Raw genomic sequence first — 22567 nt, forward strand, 5'->3', positions numbered from 1 at the left:
AGAACAGAGCTGGATGAATGGAACCTGGGGGAATAACAGAACAGAGCTGGATGAATGGAACCTGGGGAAATAACAGAACAGAGCTGGATGAATGGAACCTGGGGAAATAACAGAACAGAGCTGGATGAATGGAACCTGGGGAAATAACAGAACAGAGCTGGATGAATGGAACCTGGGGAAATAACAGAGCTGGATGAATGGAACCTGGGGGAATAACAGAACAGAGCTGGATGAATGGAACCTGGGAAATAACAGAACAGAGCTGGATGTATGGAACCTGGGGAAATAACAGAGCTGGATGAATGGAACCTGGGGGAATAACAGAACAGAGCTGGATGAATGGAACCTGGGGGAATAACAGAACAGAGCTGGATGAATGGAACCTGGGGGATAACAGAACAGAGCTGGATGTGTAGAACCTGGGGAATAACAGAGCTGGATGTATGGAACCTGGGGAATAACAGAACAGAGCTGGATGAATGGAACCTGGGGAAATAACAGAACAGAGCTGGATGAATGGAACCTGGGGGAATAACAGAACAGAGCTGGATGAATGGAACCTGGGGGAATAACAGAGCTGGATGAATGGAACCTGGGGGAATAACAGAGCTGGATGAATGGAACCTGGGGGAATAACAGAACAGAGCTGGATGAATGGAACCTGGGGGAATAACAGAACAGAGCTGGATGAATGGAACCTGGGGGAATAACAGAACAGAGCTGGATGAATGGAACCTGGGGAATAACAGAACAGAGCTGGATGAATGGAACCTGGGGAATAACAGAACAGAGCTGGATGAATGGAACCTGGGGGAATAACAGAAAAGAGCTGGATGTATGGAACCTGGGGGAATAACAGAACAGAGCTGGATGAATGGAACCTGGGGGAATAACAGAACAGAGCTGGATGAATGGAACCTGGGGAAATAACAGAACAGAGCTGGATGAATGGAACCTGGGAAATAACAGAACAGAGCTGGATGAATGGAACCTGGGGAATAACAGAACAGAACCGAGCTGGATGAATGGAACCTGGGGGAATAACAGAACAGAACAGAGCTGGATGAATGGAACCTGGGGGAATAACAGAACAGAGCTGGATGAATGGAACCTGGGGAATAACAGAACAGACCTGGATGAATGGAACCTGGGGAAATAACAGAACAGAGCTGGATGAATGGAACCTGGAGGAATAACAGAGCTGGATGAATGGAACCTGGGGGAATAACATAACAGAGCTGGATGAATGGAACCTGGGGAATAACAGAACAGAGCTGGATGAATGGAACCTGGGGGAATAACAGAACAGACCTGGATGAATGGAACCTGGGGAATAACAGAACAGACCTGGATGAATGGAACCTGGGGAAATAACAGAACAGAGCTGGATGAATAGAACCTGGGGAAATAACAGAGCTGGATGAATGGAACCTGGGGGAATAACAGAGCTGGATGAATGGAACCTGGGGGAATAACAGAACAGAGTTGGATGAATGGAACCTGGGGAATAACAGAACAGACCTGGATGAATGGAACCTGGGGAATAACAGAGTTGCATGAATGGAACCTGGGGGAATAACAGAACAGAGCTGGATGTATGGAACCTGGGGAATAACAGAACAGAGCTGGATGAATGGAACCTGGGGAAATAACAGAACAGACCTGGATGAATGGAACCTGGGGAATAACAGAACAGAGCTGGATTAATGGAACCTGGGGGAATAACAGAACAGAGCTGGATGTATGGAACCTGGGGGAATAACAGAACAGAGCTGGATGAATGGAACCTGGGGGAATAAGAGAGCTGGATGAATGGAACCTGGGGGAATAACAGAACAGAGCTGGATGAATGGAACCTGGGGAATAACAGAACAGAGCTGGATGTATGGAACCTGGGGAATAACAGAACAGAGCTGGATGAATGGAACCTGGGGGAATAACAGAGCTGGATGAATGGAACCTGGGGGAATAACATAACAGAGCTGGATGAATGGAACCTGGGGGAATAACAGAACAGAGCTGGATGAATGGAACCTGGGGAATTACAGAACAGAGCTGGATGAATGGAACCTGGGGAATAACAGAACAGAGCTGGATTAATGGAACCTGGGGGAATAACAGAACAGAGCTGGATGAATGGAACCTGGGGAATAACAGAACAGAGCTGGATGTATGGAACCTGGGGAATAACAGAACAGAGCTGGATGAATGGAACCTGGGGGAATAACAGAACCGAGCTGGATGTATGGAACCTGGGGGAATAACAGAACAGAACCGAGCTGGATGTATGGAACCTGGGGGAATAACAGAACAGAACCGAGCTGGATGTATGGAACCTGGGGGAATAACAGAACAGAGCTGGATGAATGGAACCTGGGGAATAACAGAACAGAGCTGGATTAATGGAACCTGGGGGAATAACAGAACAGAGCTGGATGAATGGAACCTGGGGAATAACAGAACAGAGCTGGATGAATGGAACCTGGGGAATAACAGAACAGAGCTGGATGAATGGAACCTGGGGGAATAACAGAACAGAGCTGGATGAATGGAACCTGGGGGAATAACAGAACAGAGATGGATGAATGGAACCTGGGGGAATAACAGAACAGAGCTGGATGAATGGAACCTGGGGGAATAACAGAACAGAGCTGGATGAATGGAACCTGGGGGAATAACAGAACAGAGCTGGATGAATGGAACTTGGGGGAATAACAGAACAGAGCTGGATGAATGGAACTTGGGGGAATAACAGAACAGAGCTGGATGAATGGAACCTGGGGGAATAACAGAACAGAGCTGGATGAATGGAACCTGGGGGAATAACAGAACAGAGCTGGATGAATGGAACCTGGGAAATAACAGAACAGAGCTGGATGAATGGAACCTGGGGGAATAACAGAACAGAGCTGGATGAATGGAACCTGGGGGAATAACAGAACAGAGCTGGATGAATGGAACCTGGGGGAATAACAGAACAGAGCTGGATGAATGGAACCTGGGGAAATAGCAGAACAGAGCTGGATGAATGGAACCTGGGGAATAACAGAACAGAACTGGATGAATGGAACCTGGGGGAATAACAGAACAGAGCTGGATGAATGGAACCTGGGGAAATAACAGAACAGAGCTGGATGTATGGAACCTGGGGAATAACAGAACAGAGCTGGATGAATGGAACCTGGGGGAATAACAGAACAGAGCTGGATGAATGGAACCTGGGGAAATAACAGAACAGAGCTGGATGTATGGAACCTGGGGAAATAACAGAACAGAGCTGGATGAATGGAACCTGGAGGAATAACAGAACAGAGCTGGATGAATGGAACCTGGGGGAATAACAGAACAGAGCTGGATGTATGGAACCTGGGGGAATAACAGAAAAGAGCTGGATGAATGGAACCTGGGGAATAATAGAACAGAGCTGGATGAATGGAACCTGGGGAATAACAGAACAGAGCTGGATGTATGGAACCTGGGGGAATAACAGAAAAGAGCTGGATGAATGGAACCTGGGGAATAATAGAACAGAGCTGGATGAATGGAACCTGGGGAATAACAGAACAGAGCTGGATGAATGGAACCTGGGGAATAACAGAACAGAGCTGGATGAATGGAACCTGGGGAATAATAGAACAGAGCTGGATGAATGGAACCTGGGGAATTAGAGAACAGAGCTGGATGTATGGAACCTGGGGGAATAACAGAAAAGAGCTGGATGAATGGAACCTGGGGAATAATAGAACAGAGCTGGATGAATGGAACCTGGGGAATAACAGAACAGAGCTGGATGTATGGAACCTGGGGGAATAACAGAACAGAGCTGGATGTATAGAACCTGGGGAATAACAGAACAGAGCTGGATGAATGGAACCGGTGGGAATAACAGAGCTGGATGAATGGAACCTGGGGGAATAACAGAACAGAACCGAGCTGGATGTATGGAACCGGTGGGAATAACAGAGCTGGATGAATGGAACCTGGGGAATAACAGAACAGAGCTGGATGAATGAAACCTGGGGGAATAACAGAACAGAGCTGGATGTATAGAACCTGGGGAATAACAGAACAGAGCTGGATGAATGGAACCTGGGGGAATAACAGAACAGAGCTGGATGAATGGAACCTGGGGAATAACAGAACAGAGCTGGATGAATGGAACCTGGGGGAATAACAGAACAGAACCGAGCTGGATGTATTGAACCTGGGGGAATAACAGAGCTGGATGAATGGAACCTGGGGGAATAACAGAACAGAGCTGGATGTATAGAACCTGGGGGAATAACAGAACAGAGCTGGATGAATGGAACCTGGGGGAATAACAGAACAGAACCGAACTGGATGTATGGAACCTGGGGGAATAACAGAGCTGGATGAATGGAACCTGGGGGAATAACAGAGCTGGATGAATGGAACCTGGGGGAATAACAGAACAGAGCTGGATGAATGGAACCTGGGGAATAACAGAACAGAGCTGGATGAATGGAACCTGGGGGAATAACAGAGCTGGATGAATGGAACCTGGGGGAATAACAGAGCTGGATGAATGGAACCTGGGGGAATAACAGAACAGAGCTGGATGAATGGAACCTGGGGAATAACAGAACAGAGCTGGATGTATGGAACCTGGGGGAATAACAGAACAGACCTGGATGAATGGAACCTGGGGAATAACAGAACTGGATGAATGGAAGCTGGGGGAATAACAGAGCTGGATGAATGGAACCTGGGGGAATAACAGAACAGAGCTGGATGAATGGAACCTGGGGAATAACAGAACAGAGCTGGTTGTATGGAACCTGGGGAATAACAGAACAGAGCTGGATGAATGGAACCTGGGGAATAACAGAACAGAGCTGGATGAATGGAACCTGGGGGAATAACAGAAAAGAGCTGGATGTATGGAACCTGGGGAATAACAGAGCTGGATGAATGGAACCTGGGGGAATAACAGAACAGAGCTGGATGTATGGAACCTGGGGAATAACAGAACAGAACTGGATGAATGGAACCTGGGGAATTACAGAACAGAGCTGGATGTATGGAACCTGGGGAATAACAGAACAGAGCTGGATGAATGGAACCTGGGGAATAACAGAACAGAGCTGGATGAATGGAACCTGGGGAATAACAGAACAGAGCTGGATGAATGGAACCTGGGGAAATAACAGAACAGAGCTGGATGAATGGAACCTGGGGAAATAACAGAACAGAGCTGGATGAATGGAACCTGGGGGAATAACAGAACAGAGCTGGATGAATGGAACCTGGGGAAATAACAGAACAGAGCTGGATGAATGGAACCTGGGGAAATAACAGAACAGAGCTGGATGAATGGAACCTGGGGGAATAACAGAACAGACCTGGATGAATGGAACCTGGGGAATAACAGAACAGAGCTGGATGAATGGAACCTGGGGAAATAACAGAACAGAGCTGGATGAATGGAACCTGGGGAAATAACAGAACAGAGCTGGATGAATGGAACCTGGGGGAATAACAGAACAGAGCTGGATGAATGGAACCTGGGGGAATAACAGAACAGAGCTGGATGAATGGAACCTGGGGGAATAACAGAGCTGGATGTATGGAACCTGGGGGAATAACAGAACAGAGCTGGATGAATGGAACCTGGGGAAATAACAGAGCTGGATGTATGGAACCTGGGGGAATAACAAAGCTGGATGTATGGAACCTGGGGGAATAACAGAACAGAGCTGGATGAATGGAACCTGGGGGAATAACAGAACAGACCTGGATGAATGGAACCTGGGGGAATAACAGAACAGAGCTGGATGAATGGAACCTGGGGGAATAACAGAACAGAGCTGGATGAATGGAACCTGGGGGAATAACAGAACAGACCTGGATGAATGGAACCCTGGGGGAATAACAGAACAGAGCTAGATGAATGGAACCTGGGGGAATAACAGAACAGACCTGGATGAATGGAACCCTGGGGGAATAACAGAACAGAGCTGGATGAATGGAACCCTGGGGGAATAACAGAACAGAGCTGGATGAATGGAACCTGGGGGAATAACAGAGCTGGATGTATGGAACCTGGGGGAATAACAGAACAGAGCTGGATGAATGGAACCTGGGGAAATAACAGAGCTGGATGTATGGAACCTGGGGGAATAACAGAACAGAGCTGGATGAATGGAACCTGGGGAATAACAGAACAGAGCTGGATGAATGGAACCTGGGGAAATAACAGAACAGAGCTGGATGAATGGAACCTGGGGGAATAACAGAACAGAGCTGGATGAATGGAACCTGGGGGAATAACAGAACAGACCTGGATGAATGGAACCTGGGGGAATAACAGAATAGAGCTGGATGAATGGAACCTGGGGGAATAACAGAACAGAGCTGGATGAATGGAGCCTGGGGGAATAACAGAACAGACCTGGATGAATGGAACCCTGGGGGAATAACAGAACAGAGCTAGATGAATGGAACCTGGGGGAATAACAGAACAGACCTGGATGAATGGAACCCTGGGGGAATAACAGAACAGAGCTGGATGAATGGAACCCTGGGGGAATAACAGAACAGAGCTGGATGAATGGAACCTGGGGGAATAACAGAACAGAGCTGGATGAATGGAACCCTGGGGGAATAACAGAACAGAGCTGGATGAATGGAACCTGGGGAAATAGCAGAACAGAGCTGGATGAATGGAACCTGGGGAATAACAGAACAGAACTGGATGAATGGAACCTGGGGGAATAACAGAACAGAGCTGGATGAATGGAACCTGGGGGAATAACAGAACAGAGCTGGATGTATGGAACCTGGGGGAATAACAGAACAGAGCTGGATGAATGGAACCTGGGGGAATAACAGAACAGAGCTGGATGAATGGAACCTGGGGAAATAACAGAACAGAGCTGGATGTACTGAACCTGGGGAAATAACAGAACAGAGCTGGATGAATGGAACCTGGGGGAATAACAGAACAGAGCTGGATGAATGGAACCTGGGGGAATAACAGAACAGAGCTGGATGTATGGAACCTGGGGGAATAACAGAACAGAGCTGGATGAATGGAACCTGGGGAATAATAGAACAGAGCTGGATGAATGGAACCTGGGGAATAACAGAACAGAGCTGGATGTATGGAACCTGGGGGAATAACAGAAAAGAGCTGGATGAATGGAACCTGGGGAATAATAGAACAGAGCTGGATGAATGGAACCTGGGGAATAACAGAACAGAGCTGGATGAATGGAACCTGGGGAATAACAGAACAGAGCTGGATGAATGGAACCTGGGGAATAATAGAACAGAGCTGGATGAATGGAACCTGGGGAATAACAGAACAGAGCTGGATGTATGGAACCTGGGGGAATAACAGAAAAGAACTGGATGAATGGAACCTGGGGAATAATAGAACAGAGCTGGATGAATGGAACCTGGGGAATAACAGAACAGAGCTGGATGTATGGAACCTGGAGGAATAACAGAACAGAGCTGGATGAATGGAACCTGGGGGAATAACAGAACAGAGCTGGATGTATGGAACCTGGGGAAATAACAGAACAGAACCGAGCTGGATGTATGGAACCGGTGGGAATAACAGAGCTGGATTAATGGAACCTGGGGAATAACAGAACAGAGATGGATGAATGAAACCTGGGGGAGTAACAGAACAGAGCTGGATGTATAGAACTAGGGGGAATAACAGAACAGAACCGAGCTGGATGTATGGAACCGGTGGGAATAACAGAGCTGGATGAATGGAACCTGGGGGAATAACAGAACAGAACCGAGCTGGATGTATGGAACCGGTGGGAATAACAGAGCTGGATGAATGGAACCTGGGGAATAACAGAACAGAGCTGGATGAATGAAACCTGGGGGAATAACAGAACAGAGCTGGATGTATAGAACCTGGGGAATAACAGAACAGAGCTGGATGAATGGAACCTGGGGGAATAACAGAACAGAGCTGGATGAATGGAACCTGGGGAATAACAGAACAGAGCTGGATGAATGGAACCTGGGGGAATAACAGAACAGAACCGAGCTGGATGTATTGAACCTGGGGGAATAACAGAGCTGGATGAATGGAACCTGGGGGAATAACAGAACAGAGCTGGATGTATAGAACCTGGGGGAATAACAGAACAGAGCTGGATGAATGGAACCTGGGGGAATAACAGAACAGAACCGAACTGGATGTATGGAACCTGGGGGAATAACAGAGCTGGATGAATGGAACCTGGGGGAATAACAGAGCTGGATGAATGGAACCTGGGGGAATAACAGAACAGAGCTGGATGAATGGAACCTGGGGAATAACAGAACAGAGCTGGATGAATGGAACCTGGGGGAATAACAGAGCTGGATGAATGGAACCTGGGGGAATAACAGAGCTGGATGAATGGAACCTGGGGGAATAACAGAACAGAGCTGGATGAATGGAACCTGGGGAATAACAGAACAGAGCTGGATGTATGGAACCTGGGGGAATAACAGAACAGACCTGGATGAATGGAACCTGGGGAATAACAGAACTGGATGAATGGAAGCTGGGGGAATAACAGAGCTGGATGAATGGAACCTGGGGGAATAACAGAACAGAGCTGGATGAATGGAACCTGGGGAATAACAGAACAGAGCTGGTTGTATGGAACCTGGGGAATAACAGAACAGAGCTGAATGAATGGAACCTGGGGGAATAACAGAAAAGAGCTGGATGTATGGAACCTGGGGAATAACAGAACAGAGCTGGTTGTATGGAACCTGGGGAATAACAGAACAGAGCTGGATGAATGGAACCTGGGGAATAACAGAACAGAGCTGGTTGTATGGAACCTGGGGAATAACAGAACAGAGCTGGATGAATGGAACCTGGGGGAATAACAGAACAGAGCTGGATGTATGGAACCTGGGGAATAACAGAGCTGGATGAATGGAACCTGGGGGAATAACAGAACAGAGCTGGATGTATGGAACCTGGGGAATAACAGAACAGAACTGGATGAATGGAACCTGGGGAATTACAGAACAGAGCTGGATGTATGGAACCTGGGGAATAACAGAACAGAACTGGATGAATGGAACCTGGGGGAATAACAGAACAGAGCTGGATGAATGGAACCTGGGGGAATAACAGAACAGAGCTGGATGAATGGAACCTGGGGAATAACAGAACAGAGCTGGATAAATGGAACCTGGGGGAATAACAGAACAGAGCTGGATGAATGGAACCTGGGGGAATAACAGAACAGAGCTGGATGAATGGAACCTGGGGTTATAACAGAACAGAGCTGGATGAATGGAACCTGGGGAATAACAGAACAGAGCTGGATGAATGGAACCTGGGGAAATAACAGAACAGAGCTGGATGAATGGAACCTGGGGAAATAACAGAACAGAGCTGGATGAATGGAACCTATGGGAATAACAGAACAGAGCTGGATGAATGGAACCTGGGGAAATAACAGAACAGAGCTGGATGAATGGAACCTGGGGGAATAACAGAACAGACCTGGATGAATGGAACCTGGGGGAATAACAGAGCTGGATGTATGGAACCTGGGGGAATAACAGAACAGAGCTGGATGAATGGAACCTGGGGGAATAACAGAACAGAGCTGGATGAATGGAACCTGGGGGAATAACAGAACAGACCTGGATGAATGGAACCTGGGGGAATAACAGAATAGAGCTGGATGAATGGAACCTGGGGGAATAACAGAACAGAGCTGGATGAATGGAGCCTGGGGGAATAACAGAACAGACCTGGATGAATGGAACCCTGGGGGAATAACAGAACAGAGCTAGATGAATGGAACCTGGGGGAATAACAGAACAGACCTGGATGAATGGAACCCTGGGGGAATAACAGAACAGAGCTGGATGAATGGAACCCTGGGGGAATAACAGAACAGAGCTGGATGAATGGAACCTGGGGGAATAACAGAACAGAGCTGGATGAATGGAACCCTGGGGGAATAACAGAACAGAGCTGGATGAATGGAACCTGGGGAAATAGCAGAACAGAGCTGGATGAATGGAACCTGGGGAATAACAGAACAGAACTGGATGAATGGAACCTGGGGGAATAACAGAACAGAGCTGGATGTATGGAACCTGGGGGAATAACAGAACAGAGCTGGATGAATGGAACCTGGGGGAATAACAGAACAGAGCTGGATGAATGGAACCTGGGGAAATAACAGAACAGAGCTGGATGTACTGAACCTGGGGAAATAACAGAACAGAGCTGGATGAATGGAACCTGGGGGAATAACAGAACAGAGCTGGATGAATGGAACCTGGGGGAATAACAGAACAGAGTTGGATGTATGGAACCTGGGGGAATAACAGAACAGAGCTGGATGAATGGAACCTGGGGAATAATAGAACAGAGCTGGATGAATGGAACCTGGGGAATAACAGAACAGAGCTGGATGTATGGAACCTGGGGGAATAACAGAAAAGAGCTGGATGAATGGAACCTGGGGAATAATAGAACAGAGCTGGATGAATGGAACCTGGGGAATAACAGAACAGAGCTGGATGAATGGAACCTGGGGAATAACAGAACAGAGCTGGATGAATGGAACCTGGGGAATAATAGAACAGAGCTGGATGAATGGAACCTGGGGAATAACAGAACAGAGCTGGATGTATGGAACCTGGGGGAATAACAGAAAAGAGCTGGATGAATGGAACCTGGGGAATAATAGAACAGAGCTGGATGAATGGAACCTGGGGAATAACAGAACAGAGCTGGATGTATGGAACCTGGGGGAATAACAGAACAGAGCTGGATGAATGGAACCTGGGGGAATTACAGAACAGAGCTGGATGTATGGAACCTGGGGAAATAACAGAACAGAACCGAGCTGGATGTATGGAACCGGTGGGAATAACAGAGCTGGATTAATGGAACCTGGGGAATAACAGAACAGAGCTGGATGAATGAAACCTGGGGGAGTAACAGAACAGAGCTGGATGTATAGAACCTGGGGGAATAACAGAACAGAACCGAGCTGGATGTATGGAACCGGTGGGAATAACAGAGCTGGATGAATGGAACCTGGGGGAATAACAGAACAGAACCGAGCTGGATGTATGGAACCGGTGGGAATAACAGAGCTGGATGAATGGAACCTGGGGAATAACAGAACAGAGCTGGATGAATGAAACCTGGGGGAATAACAGAACAGAGCTGGATGTATAGAACCTGGGGAATAACAGAACAGAGCTGGATGAATGGAACCTGGGGGAATAACAGAACAGAGCTGGATGAATGGAACCTGGGGAATAACAGAACAGAGCTGGATGAATGGAACCTGGGGGAATAACAGAACAGAACCGAGCTGGATGTATTGAACCTGGGGGAATAACAGAGCTGGATGAATGGAACCTGGGGGAATAACAGAACAGAGCTGGATGTATAGAACCTGGGGGAATAACAGAACAGAGCTGGATGAATGGAACCTGGGGGAATAACAGAACAGAACCGAACTGGATGTATGGAACCTGGGGGAATAACAGAGCTGGATGAATGGAACCTGGGGGAATAACAGAGCTGGATGAATGGAACCTGGGGGAATAACAGAACAGAGCTGGATGAATGGAACCTGGGGAATAACAGAACAGAGCTGGATGAATGGAACCTGGGGGAATAACAGAGCTGGATGAATGGAACCTGGGGGAATAACAGAGCTGGATGAATGGAACCTGGGGGAATAACAGAACAGAGCTGGATGAATGGAACCTGGGGAATAACAGAACAGAGCTGGATGTATGGAACCTGGGGGAATAACAGAACAGACCTGGATGAATGGAACCTGGGGAATAACAGAACTGGATGAATGGAAGCTGGGGGAATAACAGAGCTGGATGAATGGAACCTGGGGGAATAACAGAACAGAGCTGGATGAATGGAACCTGGGGAATAACAGAACAGAGCTGGTTGTATGGAACCTGGGGAATAACAGAACAGAGCTGAATGAATGGAACCTGGGGGAATAACAGAAAAGAGCTGGATGTATGGAACCTGGGGAATAACAGAACAGAGCTGGTTGTATGGAACCTGGGGAATAACAGAACAGAGCTGGATGAATGGAACCTGGGGAATAACAGAACAGAGCTGGTTGTATGGAACCTGGGGAATAACAGAACAGAGCTGGATGAATGGAACCTGGGGGAATAACAGAACAGAGCTGGATGTATGGAACCTGGGGAATAACAGAGCTGGATGAATGGAACCTGGGGGAATAACAGAACAGAGCTGGATGTATGGAACCTGGGGAATAACAGAACAGAACTGGATGAATGGAACCTGGGGAATTACAGAACAGAGCTGGATGTATGGAACCTGGGGAATAACAGAACAGAACTGGATGAATGGAACCTGGGGGAATAACAGAACAGAGCTGGATGAATGGAACCTGGGGGAATAACAGAACAGAGCTGGATGAATGGAACCTGGGGAATAACAGAACAGAGCTGGATAAATGGAACCTGGGGGAATAACAGAACAGAGCTGGATGAATGGAACCTGGGGGAATAACAGAACAGAGCTGGATGAATGGAACCTGGGGTTATAACAGAACAGAGCTGGATGAATGGAACCTGGGGAATAACAGAACAGAGCTGGATGAATGGAACCTGGGGAAATAACAGAACAGAGCTGGATGAATGGAACCTGGGGAAATAACAGAACAGAGCTGGATGAATGGAACCTATGGGAATAACAGAACAGAGCTGGATGAATGGAACCTGGGGAAATAACAGAACAGAGCTGGATGAATGGAACCTGGGGGAATAACAGAACAGACCTGGATGAATGGAACCTGGGGGAATAACAGAGCTGGATGTATGGAACCTGGGGGAATAACAGAACAGAGCTGGATGAATGGAACCTGGGGAAATAACAGAGCTGGATGTATGGAACCTGGGGGAATAACAGAGCTGGATGTATGGAACCTTGGGGAATAACAGAACAGAGCTGGATGAATGGAACCTGGGGAAATAACAGAGCTGGATGTATGGAACCTGGGGGAATAACAGAACAGAGCTGGATGAATGGAACCTGGGGAATAACATAACAGAGCTGGATGAATGGAACCTGGGGAAATAACAGAACAGAGCTGGATGAATGGAACCTGGGGGAATAACAGAACAGAGCTGGATGAATGGAACCTGGGGGAATAACAGAACAGACCTGGATGAATGGAACCTGGGGGAATAACAGAACAGAGCTGGATGAATGGAACCTGGGGGAATAACAGAACAGAGCTGGATGAATGGAACCTGGGGGAATAACAGAACAGACCTGGATGAATGGAACCCTGGGGGAATAACAGAACAGAGCTAGATGAATGGAACCTGGGGGAATAACAGAACAGACCTGGATGAATGGAACCCTGGGGGAATAACAGAACAGAGCTGGATGAATGGAACCCTGGGGGAATAACAGAACAGAGCTGGATGAATGGAACCTGGGGGAATAACAGAACAGAGCTGGATGAATGGAACCCTGGGGGAATAACAGAACAGAGCTGGATGAATGGAACCTGGGGGAATAACAGAACAGACCTGGATGAATGGAACCCTGGGGGAATAACAGAACAGAGCTGGATGAATGGAACCTGGGGGAATAACAGAAAAGAGCTGGATGAATGGAACCTGGGGGAATAACAGAACAGAGCTGGATGTATGGAACCTGGGGGAATAACAGAACAGAGCTGGATGAATGGAACCTGGGGAATAACAGAGCTGGATGAATGGAACCTGGGGGAATAACAGAACAGACCTGGATGAATGGAACCTGGGGAATAACAGAACAGAGCTGGATGAATGGAACCTGGGGGAATAACAGAACAGAGCTGGATGTATGGAACCTGGGGGAATAACAGAACAGAGCTGGATGTATGGAACCTGGGGGAATAACAGAACAGAGCTGGATGAATGGAACCTGGGGAAATAACAGAACAGAGCTGGATGAATGGAACCTGGGGAATAATAGTCATATTAGAATGACTTGTTTGCTTTATTCAGTAGGTCCTCTAATGGCTTCCCACTTTGACCAAGTTCTCGAGAAGTCAGGAGGAAATGTCTGCATCACAGCGGCTCAAAACGAGGTCCCTGTAGTGGCTAGATGGGTGATAGGAATATATATAAGGAGGAGGAGGACTCTGTCCTCCATCCCTTTCTCCTTTCTGAACCTAGCACCGTCCCTCTCTCCTCCATCCCTCTCTCTTCTGTTCCTAGCTCCATCCCTCTCTTCCATCCCTCTCTCCTCTCTGTCCCTAGCACCGTCCCTCTCTCTTTTTTTCCAGCACCATCCCTCTCTCCTTTTTTCCAGCACCATCCCTCTCTCCTCCATCCCTCTCTCCTCATCCCTCTCTCCTCTGCCATCAGCACCGTCCCTCTCTCCTCCATCCCTCTCTCCTCATCCCTCTCTCCTCTGCCCCCAGCACCGTCCCTCTCTCCTCCATCCCTCTCTCCTCTGCCCCCAGCGCCGTCCCTCTCTCCTCCATCCCTCTCCTCTGCCCCCAGCGCCACCCCTCTCTTTTCCATCCCTCCCTGCTCTGCCCCCAGCGCCATCCCTCTCTCCTCCATCCCTCCCTGCTCTGCCCTCAGCGCCGTCCCTCTCTTCTCTGCCCCCAGCGCCACCCCTCTCTTTTCCATCCCTCTCCTCTGCCCCCAGCGCCGTCCCTCTCTCCTCCATCCCTCTCTCCTCTGTTCCTAGCTCCATCCCTCTCTCCTCTGCCCCCAGCGCCGTCCCTCTCTCCTCCATCCCTCCCTGCTCTGCCCCAGCGCCGTCCCTCTCTCCTCCATCCCTCCCTGCTCTGCCCCAGCGCCGTCCCTCTCTCCTCCATCCCTCCCTGCTCTGCCCCAGCGCCGTCCCTCTCTCCTCCATCCCTCCCTGCTCTGCCCCAGCGCCGTCCCTCTCTCTTCCATCCCTCGCTGCTCTGCCCCAGCGCCATCCCTCTCTCCTCCATCCCTCCCTGCTCTGCCCCAGCGCCGTCCCTCTCTCCTCCATCCCTCCCTGCTCTGCCCCAGCGCCGTCCCTCTCTCCTCCATCCCTCCCTGCTCTGCCCCAGCGCCGTCCCTTTCTCCTCCATCCCTCCCTGCTCTGCCCCAGCGCCATCCCTCTCTCCTCCATCCCTCCCTGCTCTGCCCCAGCGCCATCCCTCTCTCCTCCATCCCTCTCCTCTGCCCCCAGCGCCGTCCCTCTCTGCTCCATCCCTCTCTCCTCTTCCTAGCACCATCCCTCTCCTTTGCCCCCAGCGCCGTCCCTCTCTCCTCCATCCCTCTCCTCTGCCCCAGCGCCATCCCTCTCTCCTCCATCCCTCTCCTCTGCCCCCAGCGCCGTCCCTCTCTCCTCCATCCCTCTCTCCTCTTCCTAGCACCATCCCTCTCCTCTGCCCCCAGCGCCGTCCCTCTCTCCACCATCCCTCTCCTCTGCCCCCAGCGCCGTCCCGCTCTCCTCCATCCCTCCCTGCTCTGCCCCCAGCGCTGTCCCTCTCTCCTCATCCCCCTCTCCTCTGCCCCCAGCGCCATCCCTCTCTCCTCCATCCCTCCCTGCTCTGCCCCCAGCGCCATCCCTCTCTCCTCCATCCCTCCCTGCTCTGCCCCCAGCTCCGTCCCTCTCTTCTCTGCCCCCAGCGCCATCCCTCTCTCCTCCATCCCTCCCTGCTCTGCCCCCAGCGCCGTCCCTCTCTCCTCCATCCCTCCCTGCTCTGCCCCCAGCGCCGTCCCTCTCTCCTCCATCCCTCCCTGCTCTGCCCCCAGCTCCGTCCCTCTCTTCTCTGCCCCTCTGTTCCTCTGACAGTGGTCTCATTGTCAGAGGAACAGAGGTACCGCTCAACAATAAGCTAACGGCAGGTGGGCTGGGCTGAACAGAGACCCACTGCCCTGGTACAATACTGTGTGTATGTGTCTTGGTTAAATGGACCGCAAAGCAATGAGGAGAGGATTTATCAGCCACACGCACACACAGCAGGCCTTTATATTAAAGGAATTAATTAAAAAGTTGCTGATGTATTTTTCATGAATTTAAATAAATAAATAAAACACAAGATGACCACCTGTAACCTTCACAAAAGTACAAAAGTTATTTGAGAGAGAGTTAAGAGAATAGTCATGGGAATGTGGTTTGTATTGTACGAACCCAACAAAAGGTCAAGAACGACGCATTCCAACAGCTAACAGGGCTTCCACCAACAAACCATGAGAGCGTTTCCATGGTGCCTGCACTTGACGAACAGGTTATGTCTGTCTGGTCCCTCCCACTCTGTTAGTGGGGTTGGACACTATTGTTGTGTTCTGGGGTTTGTGGAGTGGGGGCTGTCACTCTGACTGCTTTCAGGAATGTTAAGTCATGTGAAACAGAGGATGGTTCTTCATGGGAACCTGGAGTGTGACTGTGCCTTGATGAGTTTGTGATGGATGGGGACGCTGGGTGTGTAGAAACACAGCTATGATGGAATGTCTCCAGTGTCGGCTTGTCTGAGTTCTGTCTATTCCTTCTATTTAAATGACGTGTGAGTTCAGGGGACCCTTTTGGCTAGAGTGACTGACTCCTTTCTCTTGTTCTAGGACATTTAGAAGGGCAAAGAGGGAGTGACTTTTCATATCTTCACATGTGTTCTTTATAAAGGTTTTTGATCCGTGATCTTTTTTTAATTCTGCCTTATCAAACATGTATTTCCCCTTGAATGAGAGCTTGTTTTTAACATGAAGAATCACAATCCTGATGGCAAAAGGTTGACTTGATAATAGATATGTTTAGGAAATCAGGAACGCTTCTTTTAAATGTTTTCAATCTGTAAAATGACCCGTTCTATTCAGACTCAACAATACAACTAACTGCACCAAAAGAAGTTGTGCAGGTACAGGTGTTCATTGTATCTTCCAAATGCTCACAGCAAACCAGTCCTCTGTGACCGGCACAGTCCAGCTACAGCCTAGCAGCATTTTGATCAGACCAACTAATGTGATCCAGAATAAGACACCTCAGCCCTCCCGACTAGCAGCTCCAAACTAGGAGCATGTATTAGTGGATCTCACGTTCTAGTCGTTGCACAAATACTTGTTTACTTCACAGAAAAGGAGAGCCAAAATGAAGACTGAGCATCTCCTTCGGTGTAAATGGATCATCTCACTGTTCTGTCCTTTACCTGTCCTTTACCTGCAGCTGTAACCATGTTAACCTCAAACAACTCAATGAATTTTCCAATAGGGCTACATACTCCATGATTATCTACTGTATTTCTACATACTCCATGATTATCTACCTGTATTTCTACAACTCCATGATTATCTACCTGTATTTCTACAACTCCATGATTATCTACCTGTATTTCTACAACTCCATGAGTATCTACTGTATTTCTACATACTCCATGATTATCTACTGTATTTCTACAACTCCATGAGTATCTACTGTATTTCTACAAACTCCATGATTATCTACTGTATTTCTACAACTCCATGAGTATCTACTGTATTTCTACATACTCCATGATTATCTACCTGTATTTCTACATACTCCATGATTATCTACTGTATTTCTACATACTCCATGATTATCTACCTGTATTTCTACATACTCCATGATTATCTACTGTATTTCTACAAACTCCATGATTTGCTACTGTATTTCTACAAACTCCATGAGTATCTACTATATTTCTACAAACTCCATGATTATCTACCTGTATTTCTACAAACTCCATGATTATCTACTGTATTTCTACAACTCCATGAGTATCTACTGTATTTCTACATACTCCATGATTATCTACTGTATTTCTACATACTCCATGATTATCTACCTGTATTTCTACAACTCCATGATTATCTACCTGTATTTCTACAACTCCATGAGTATCTACTGTATTTCTACATACTCCATGATTATCTACTGTATTTCTACATACTCCATGATTATCTACTGTATTTCTACATACTCCATGATTATCTACCTGTATTTCTACATGCTCCTTGATTATCTACCTGTATTTCTACATACTCCATGATTATCTACCTGTATTTCTACAAACTCCATGATTATCTACCTGTATTTCTACATACTCCATGATTATCTACCTGTATTTCTACATACTCCATGATTATCTACTGTATTTCTACAAACTCCATGATTTGCTACTGTATTTCTACAAACTCCATGAGTATCTACTATATTTCTACAAACTCCATGATTATCTACCTGTATTTCTACATACTCCATGATTTGCTACTGTATTTCTACATACTCCATGATTATCTACTGTATTTCTACATACTCCATGATTATCTACCTGTATTTCTACAAACTCCATGAGTATCTACTGTATTTCTACATACTCCATGATTATCTACCTGTATTTCTACATACTCCATGATTATCTACTGTATTTCTACATACTCCATGATTATCTACTGTATTTCTACATAGTCCATGATTATCTACCTGTATTTCTACAAACTCCATGATTTGCTACTGTATTTCTACAAACTCCATGAGTATCTACTGTATTTCTACAAACTCCATGAGTATCTACTATATTTCTACAAACTCCATGATTTGCTACTGTATTTCTACAAACTCCATGAGTATCTACTATATTTCTACAAACTCCATGATTATCTACCTGTATTTCTACAACTCCATGATTATCTACCTGTATTTCTACAACTCCATGATTATCTACTGTATTTCTACATACTCCATGATTATCTACTGTATTTCTACATAGTCCATGATTATCTACCTGTATTTCTACATACTCCATGATTTGCTACTGTATTTCTACATACTCCATGATTATCTACTGTATTTCTACATACTCCATGATTATCTACCTGTATTTCTACAACTCCATGATTATCTACCTGTATTTCTACAACTCCATGATTATCTACTGTATTTCTACATACTCCATGATTATCTACTGTATTTCTACATAGTCCGTGATTATCTACCTGTATTTCTACAAACTCCATGATTATCTACTGTATTTCTACATACTGCATGTGCATGCAAAACTTTAAGAGAAATGTATTTATAAATGTGTATAATAATGTGTTGTTGTGTCCTTGCAGAGGGCAAGCAGGTTGCCATTCAAAATTCCTCCAAAGTCTCCTTATCCGTGAGAGATTTCCATGGTTATCAAAACGTCACACCAGGGTAAGCCTACACGAAACACAGCCCTTATTTTAAGTGTTTCTAAAATCCCATATAGGAAAAATGAATGGTGGAAACACTATTGGAACCATTTCCCTGTTTGACCGCTAGGTTTTTATTTCGTTCTCTCTCCCTCTCTCTGTCTCTCTCTCGCTCGCGCCCACTTTTTTCTCTCTCCCACTTCTTTCTTTCTTTCTTTCTTTCGCTCTCTCTCTCTTTCTCTCTCTCTCTCTCTGTGTGTGTAGAGTGGGTTGGTTACTCCTCTGAGACCCTGTTGGTTGGGTGTGATTGGCAGGTCAGATTAATAGAAGTAGTGTGCCACATTTTTACAGCTGTCCAGGCCAACCAGATCTGGGCTTACAGCCAGCCAGAGAGTTCTGTTTGGTCCTCTCTCTGTCCCTCTCTCTCCCACCCCCCTCTCTCTGTCTCTCTCCCGCTCTCTCCCTCGGTCTTTCTCTCTCTCTCCCTCGGTCTCTCCCTCTCTGCCTCTCCCTCCCTCTCTCCCCCTCTCTCCCCCTCTCTCTGTCTCTCTCCCTCTGTCCCTCTGTCTCTCTCCCGCTCTCTCTCTCTCTCTCTCTCTCCCGCTCTCTCTCTCTCTCCCGCCCTCTCTCTCTCTCTCTCCCTCTGTCTCTCCTTCTCTGCCTCTCTCTCTCTCCCCTCTCTCTCCCTCTGTCTCTCCTTCTCTGCCTCTCTCTCGCTCCCCTCTCTCTCCCTCTGTCTCTCCTTCTCTGCCTCTCTCTCTCTCCCGCTCTCTCCCTCGGTCTCTCCCTCTCTGCCTCTCCCTCCCTCTCTCCCCCTCTCTCTGTCTCTCTCCCTCTGTCCCTCTGTCTCTCTCCCGCTCTCTCTTTCTCTCTCTCTCTCTCTCCCGCTCTCTCTCTCTCTCCCGCCCTCTCTCTCTCTCTCCCTCTCTCTCCTTCTCTGCCTCTCTCTCTCTCCCCTCTCTCTCCCTCTGTCTCTCCTTCTCTGCCTCTCTCTCTCTCCCCTCTCTCTCCCTCTGTCTCTCCTTCTCTGCCTCTCTGTCTCTCTCTGTCTCTCCCTCTGTCCCTCTCTCTCTCTCTCCCTCTGTCTCTCCTTCGCTGCCTCTCTCTCCCTCCCCTCTCTCTCTGTCTCTCCCTCTGTCCCTCTGTCTCTCCCGCTCTCTCCCTCTGTCTCTCTCTCTCTGCCTCTCTCCCTCTCTGTCCCTCTGGCCCCGTCCTAACAATAGCAGCATGTGTACCTATCTTTTATAGTACATGGCTGAATTACTCCAATAAAACCAATATGGATACAGTAGAAAATGGCAGATTGATGCAATGCTGATGGTTAAGCTAAGCTGGCACACACCCAGGATATAAAATGGGCTATTATTTTACTCTAAGACTCTTCTAAGAGGACATAACCACCTGGCCTGCAGGGCACAGAGCTAGCTAAGTGACTACAGTACCTGCTAGCTAAGTGACTACAGTACCTGCTAGCTAAGTGACTACAGTACCTGCTAGCTAAGTGACTACAGTACCTGCTAGCTAAGTGGCTACATTACCTGCTAGCTAAGTGGCTACAGTAGGGAATAATAATAAAGGTATACTCTTTAAAAAAAGTATGTATGTCTATGTAGGTATGTGTATGTATATATCTGTATATGTATGCATACGTGAATAGATATATATATTTACCCCCCAAAAATATGGGGGATTGGAAATGATGCAGACAATTACATTGGAAGCAACATTCTTTCCGCAATATTAAGCTGATCCACCCCCCCCCCCCCCCCCAAAAGTGGCTACAGTACCTGCTAGCTAAGTGGCTACAGTACCTGCTAGCTAAGTGGCTACAGTACCTGCTAGCTAAGTGACTACAGTACCTGCTAGCTAAGTGACTACAGTACCTGCTAGCTAAGTGGCTACAGTACTTGCTAGCTAAGTGGCTACAGTACCTGCTAGCTAAGTGACTGCAATACCTGCTAGCTAAGTGGCTACAGTACCTGCTAGCTAAGTGACTACAGTACCTGCTAGCTAAGTGACTACAGTACCTGCTAGCTAAGTGGCTACAGTACCTGCTAGCTAAGTGACGCTAGCGAAGTGAATACAGTACCTGCTAGCTAAGTGACTGCAATACCTGCTAGCTAAGTGGCTACAGTACCTGCTAGCTAAGTGACTACAGTACCTGCTAGCTAAGTGACTACAGTACCTGCTAGCTAAGTGGCTACAGTACCTGCTAGCTAAGTGACGCTAGCGAAGTGAATACAGTACCTGCTAGCTAAGTGACTACAGTACCTGCTAGCTAAGTGACGCTAGATAAGTGACTACAGTACCTGCTAGCTAAGTGACTACAGTACCTGCTAGCTAAGTGATGCTAGATAAGTGACTACAGTACCTCAATCAATCAATCAATTTTATTTTATATAGCCCTTCGTACATCAGATAATATCTCGAAGTGCTGTACAGAAACCCAGCCTAAAACCCCAAACAGCTAGAATGCAGGTGTAGAAGCACGGTGGCTAGGAAAAACTCCCTAGAAAGGCCAAAACCTAGGAAGAAACCTAGAGAGGAACCAGGCTATGAGGGGTGGCCAGTCCTCTTCTGGCTGTGCCGGGTGGAGATTATAACAGAACTATGCCAAGATGTTCAAAAATGTTCATAAGTGACAAGCATGGTCAAATAATAATCATGAATAATTTTCAGTTGGCTTTTCATAGCTGATCATTAAGAGTTGAAAAACAACAGGTCTGGGACAGGTGGCGGTTCCATAACCGCAGGCAGAACAGCTGAAACTGGAATAGCAGCAAGGCCAGGCGGACTGGGGACAGCAAGGAGTCACCACGGGCGGCAGTCCCGACGCATGGTCCTAGGGCCCAGGTCCTCCGAGAGAAAGAAAGAGAGAAGGAGAAAATTAGAGAGAGCCAAGATTTTCAAAATGTTCATAAATGACAAGCATGGTCAAATAATAATCAGGAATAAATCTCAGTTGGCTTTTCATAGCCGATCATTAAGAGTTGAAAACAGCAGGTCTGGGACAGGTAGGGGTTCCATAACCGCAGGCAGAAGAGTTGAAACTGGAATAGCAGCAAGGCCAGGCGGACTGGGGGCAGCAAGGAGTCACCACGGCCGGTAGTCCCGACGTATGGTCCTAGGGCTCAGGTCCTCCGAGAGAAAGAAAGAGAGAAGGAGAAAATTAGAGAGAGCCAAGATTTTCAAAATGTTCATAAATGACAAGCATGGTCAAATAATAATCAGGAATAAATCTCAGTTGGCTTTTCATAGCCGATCATTAAGAGTTGAAAACAGCAGGTCTGGGACAGGTAGGGGTTTCGTAACCGCAGGCAGAAACAGTTGAAACTGGAATAGCAGCAAGGCCGGGCGGACTGGGGACAGCAAGGTGTCAGCATGCCCGGTAGTCCTGACGTATGGTCCTAGGGCTCAG

General features: G+C 47.5%; 1 protein-coding gene across 1 annotated transcript; it reads left to right on the forward strand.

Moving 5' to 3' along the window:
• The first annotated feature begins 5169 nt into the window (after positions 1-5169).
• LOC129830792 (uncharacterized) lies at positions 5170-15261 on the forward strand. The gene has a single exon (XM_055893520.1). The coding sequence runs from the start codon at positions 13905-13907 to the stop codon at positions 15240-15242; it is 1338 nt and encodes a 445-aa protein (XP_055749495.1). The 5' UTR covers positions 5170-13904; the 3' UTR covers positions 15243-15261.
• Positions 15262-22567: the final 7306 nt, after the last annotated feature.

Source organism: Salvelinus fontinalis, chromosome 32 (genome assembly GCF_029448725.1).
Source record: "Salvelinus fontinalis isolate EN_2023a chromosome 32, ASM2944872v1, whole genome shotgun sequence".
NCBI classification, from domain to species: Eukaryota; Metazoa; Chordata; class Actinopteri; order Salmoniformes; family Salmonidae; genus Salvelinus; species Salvelinus fontinalis.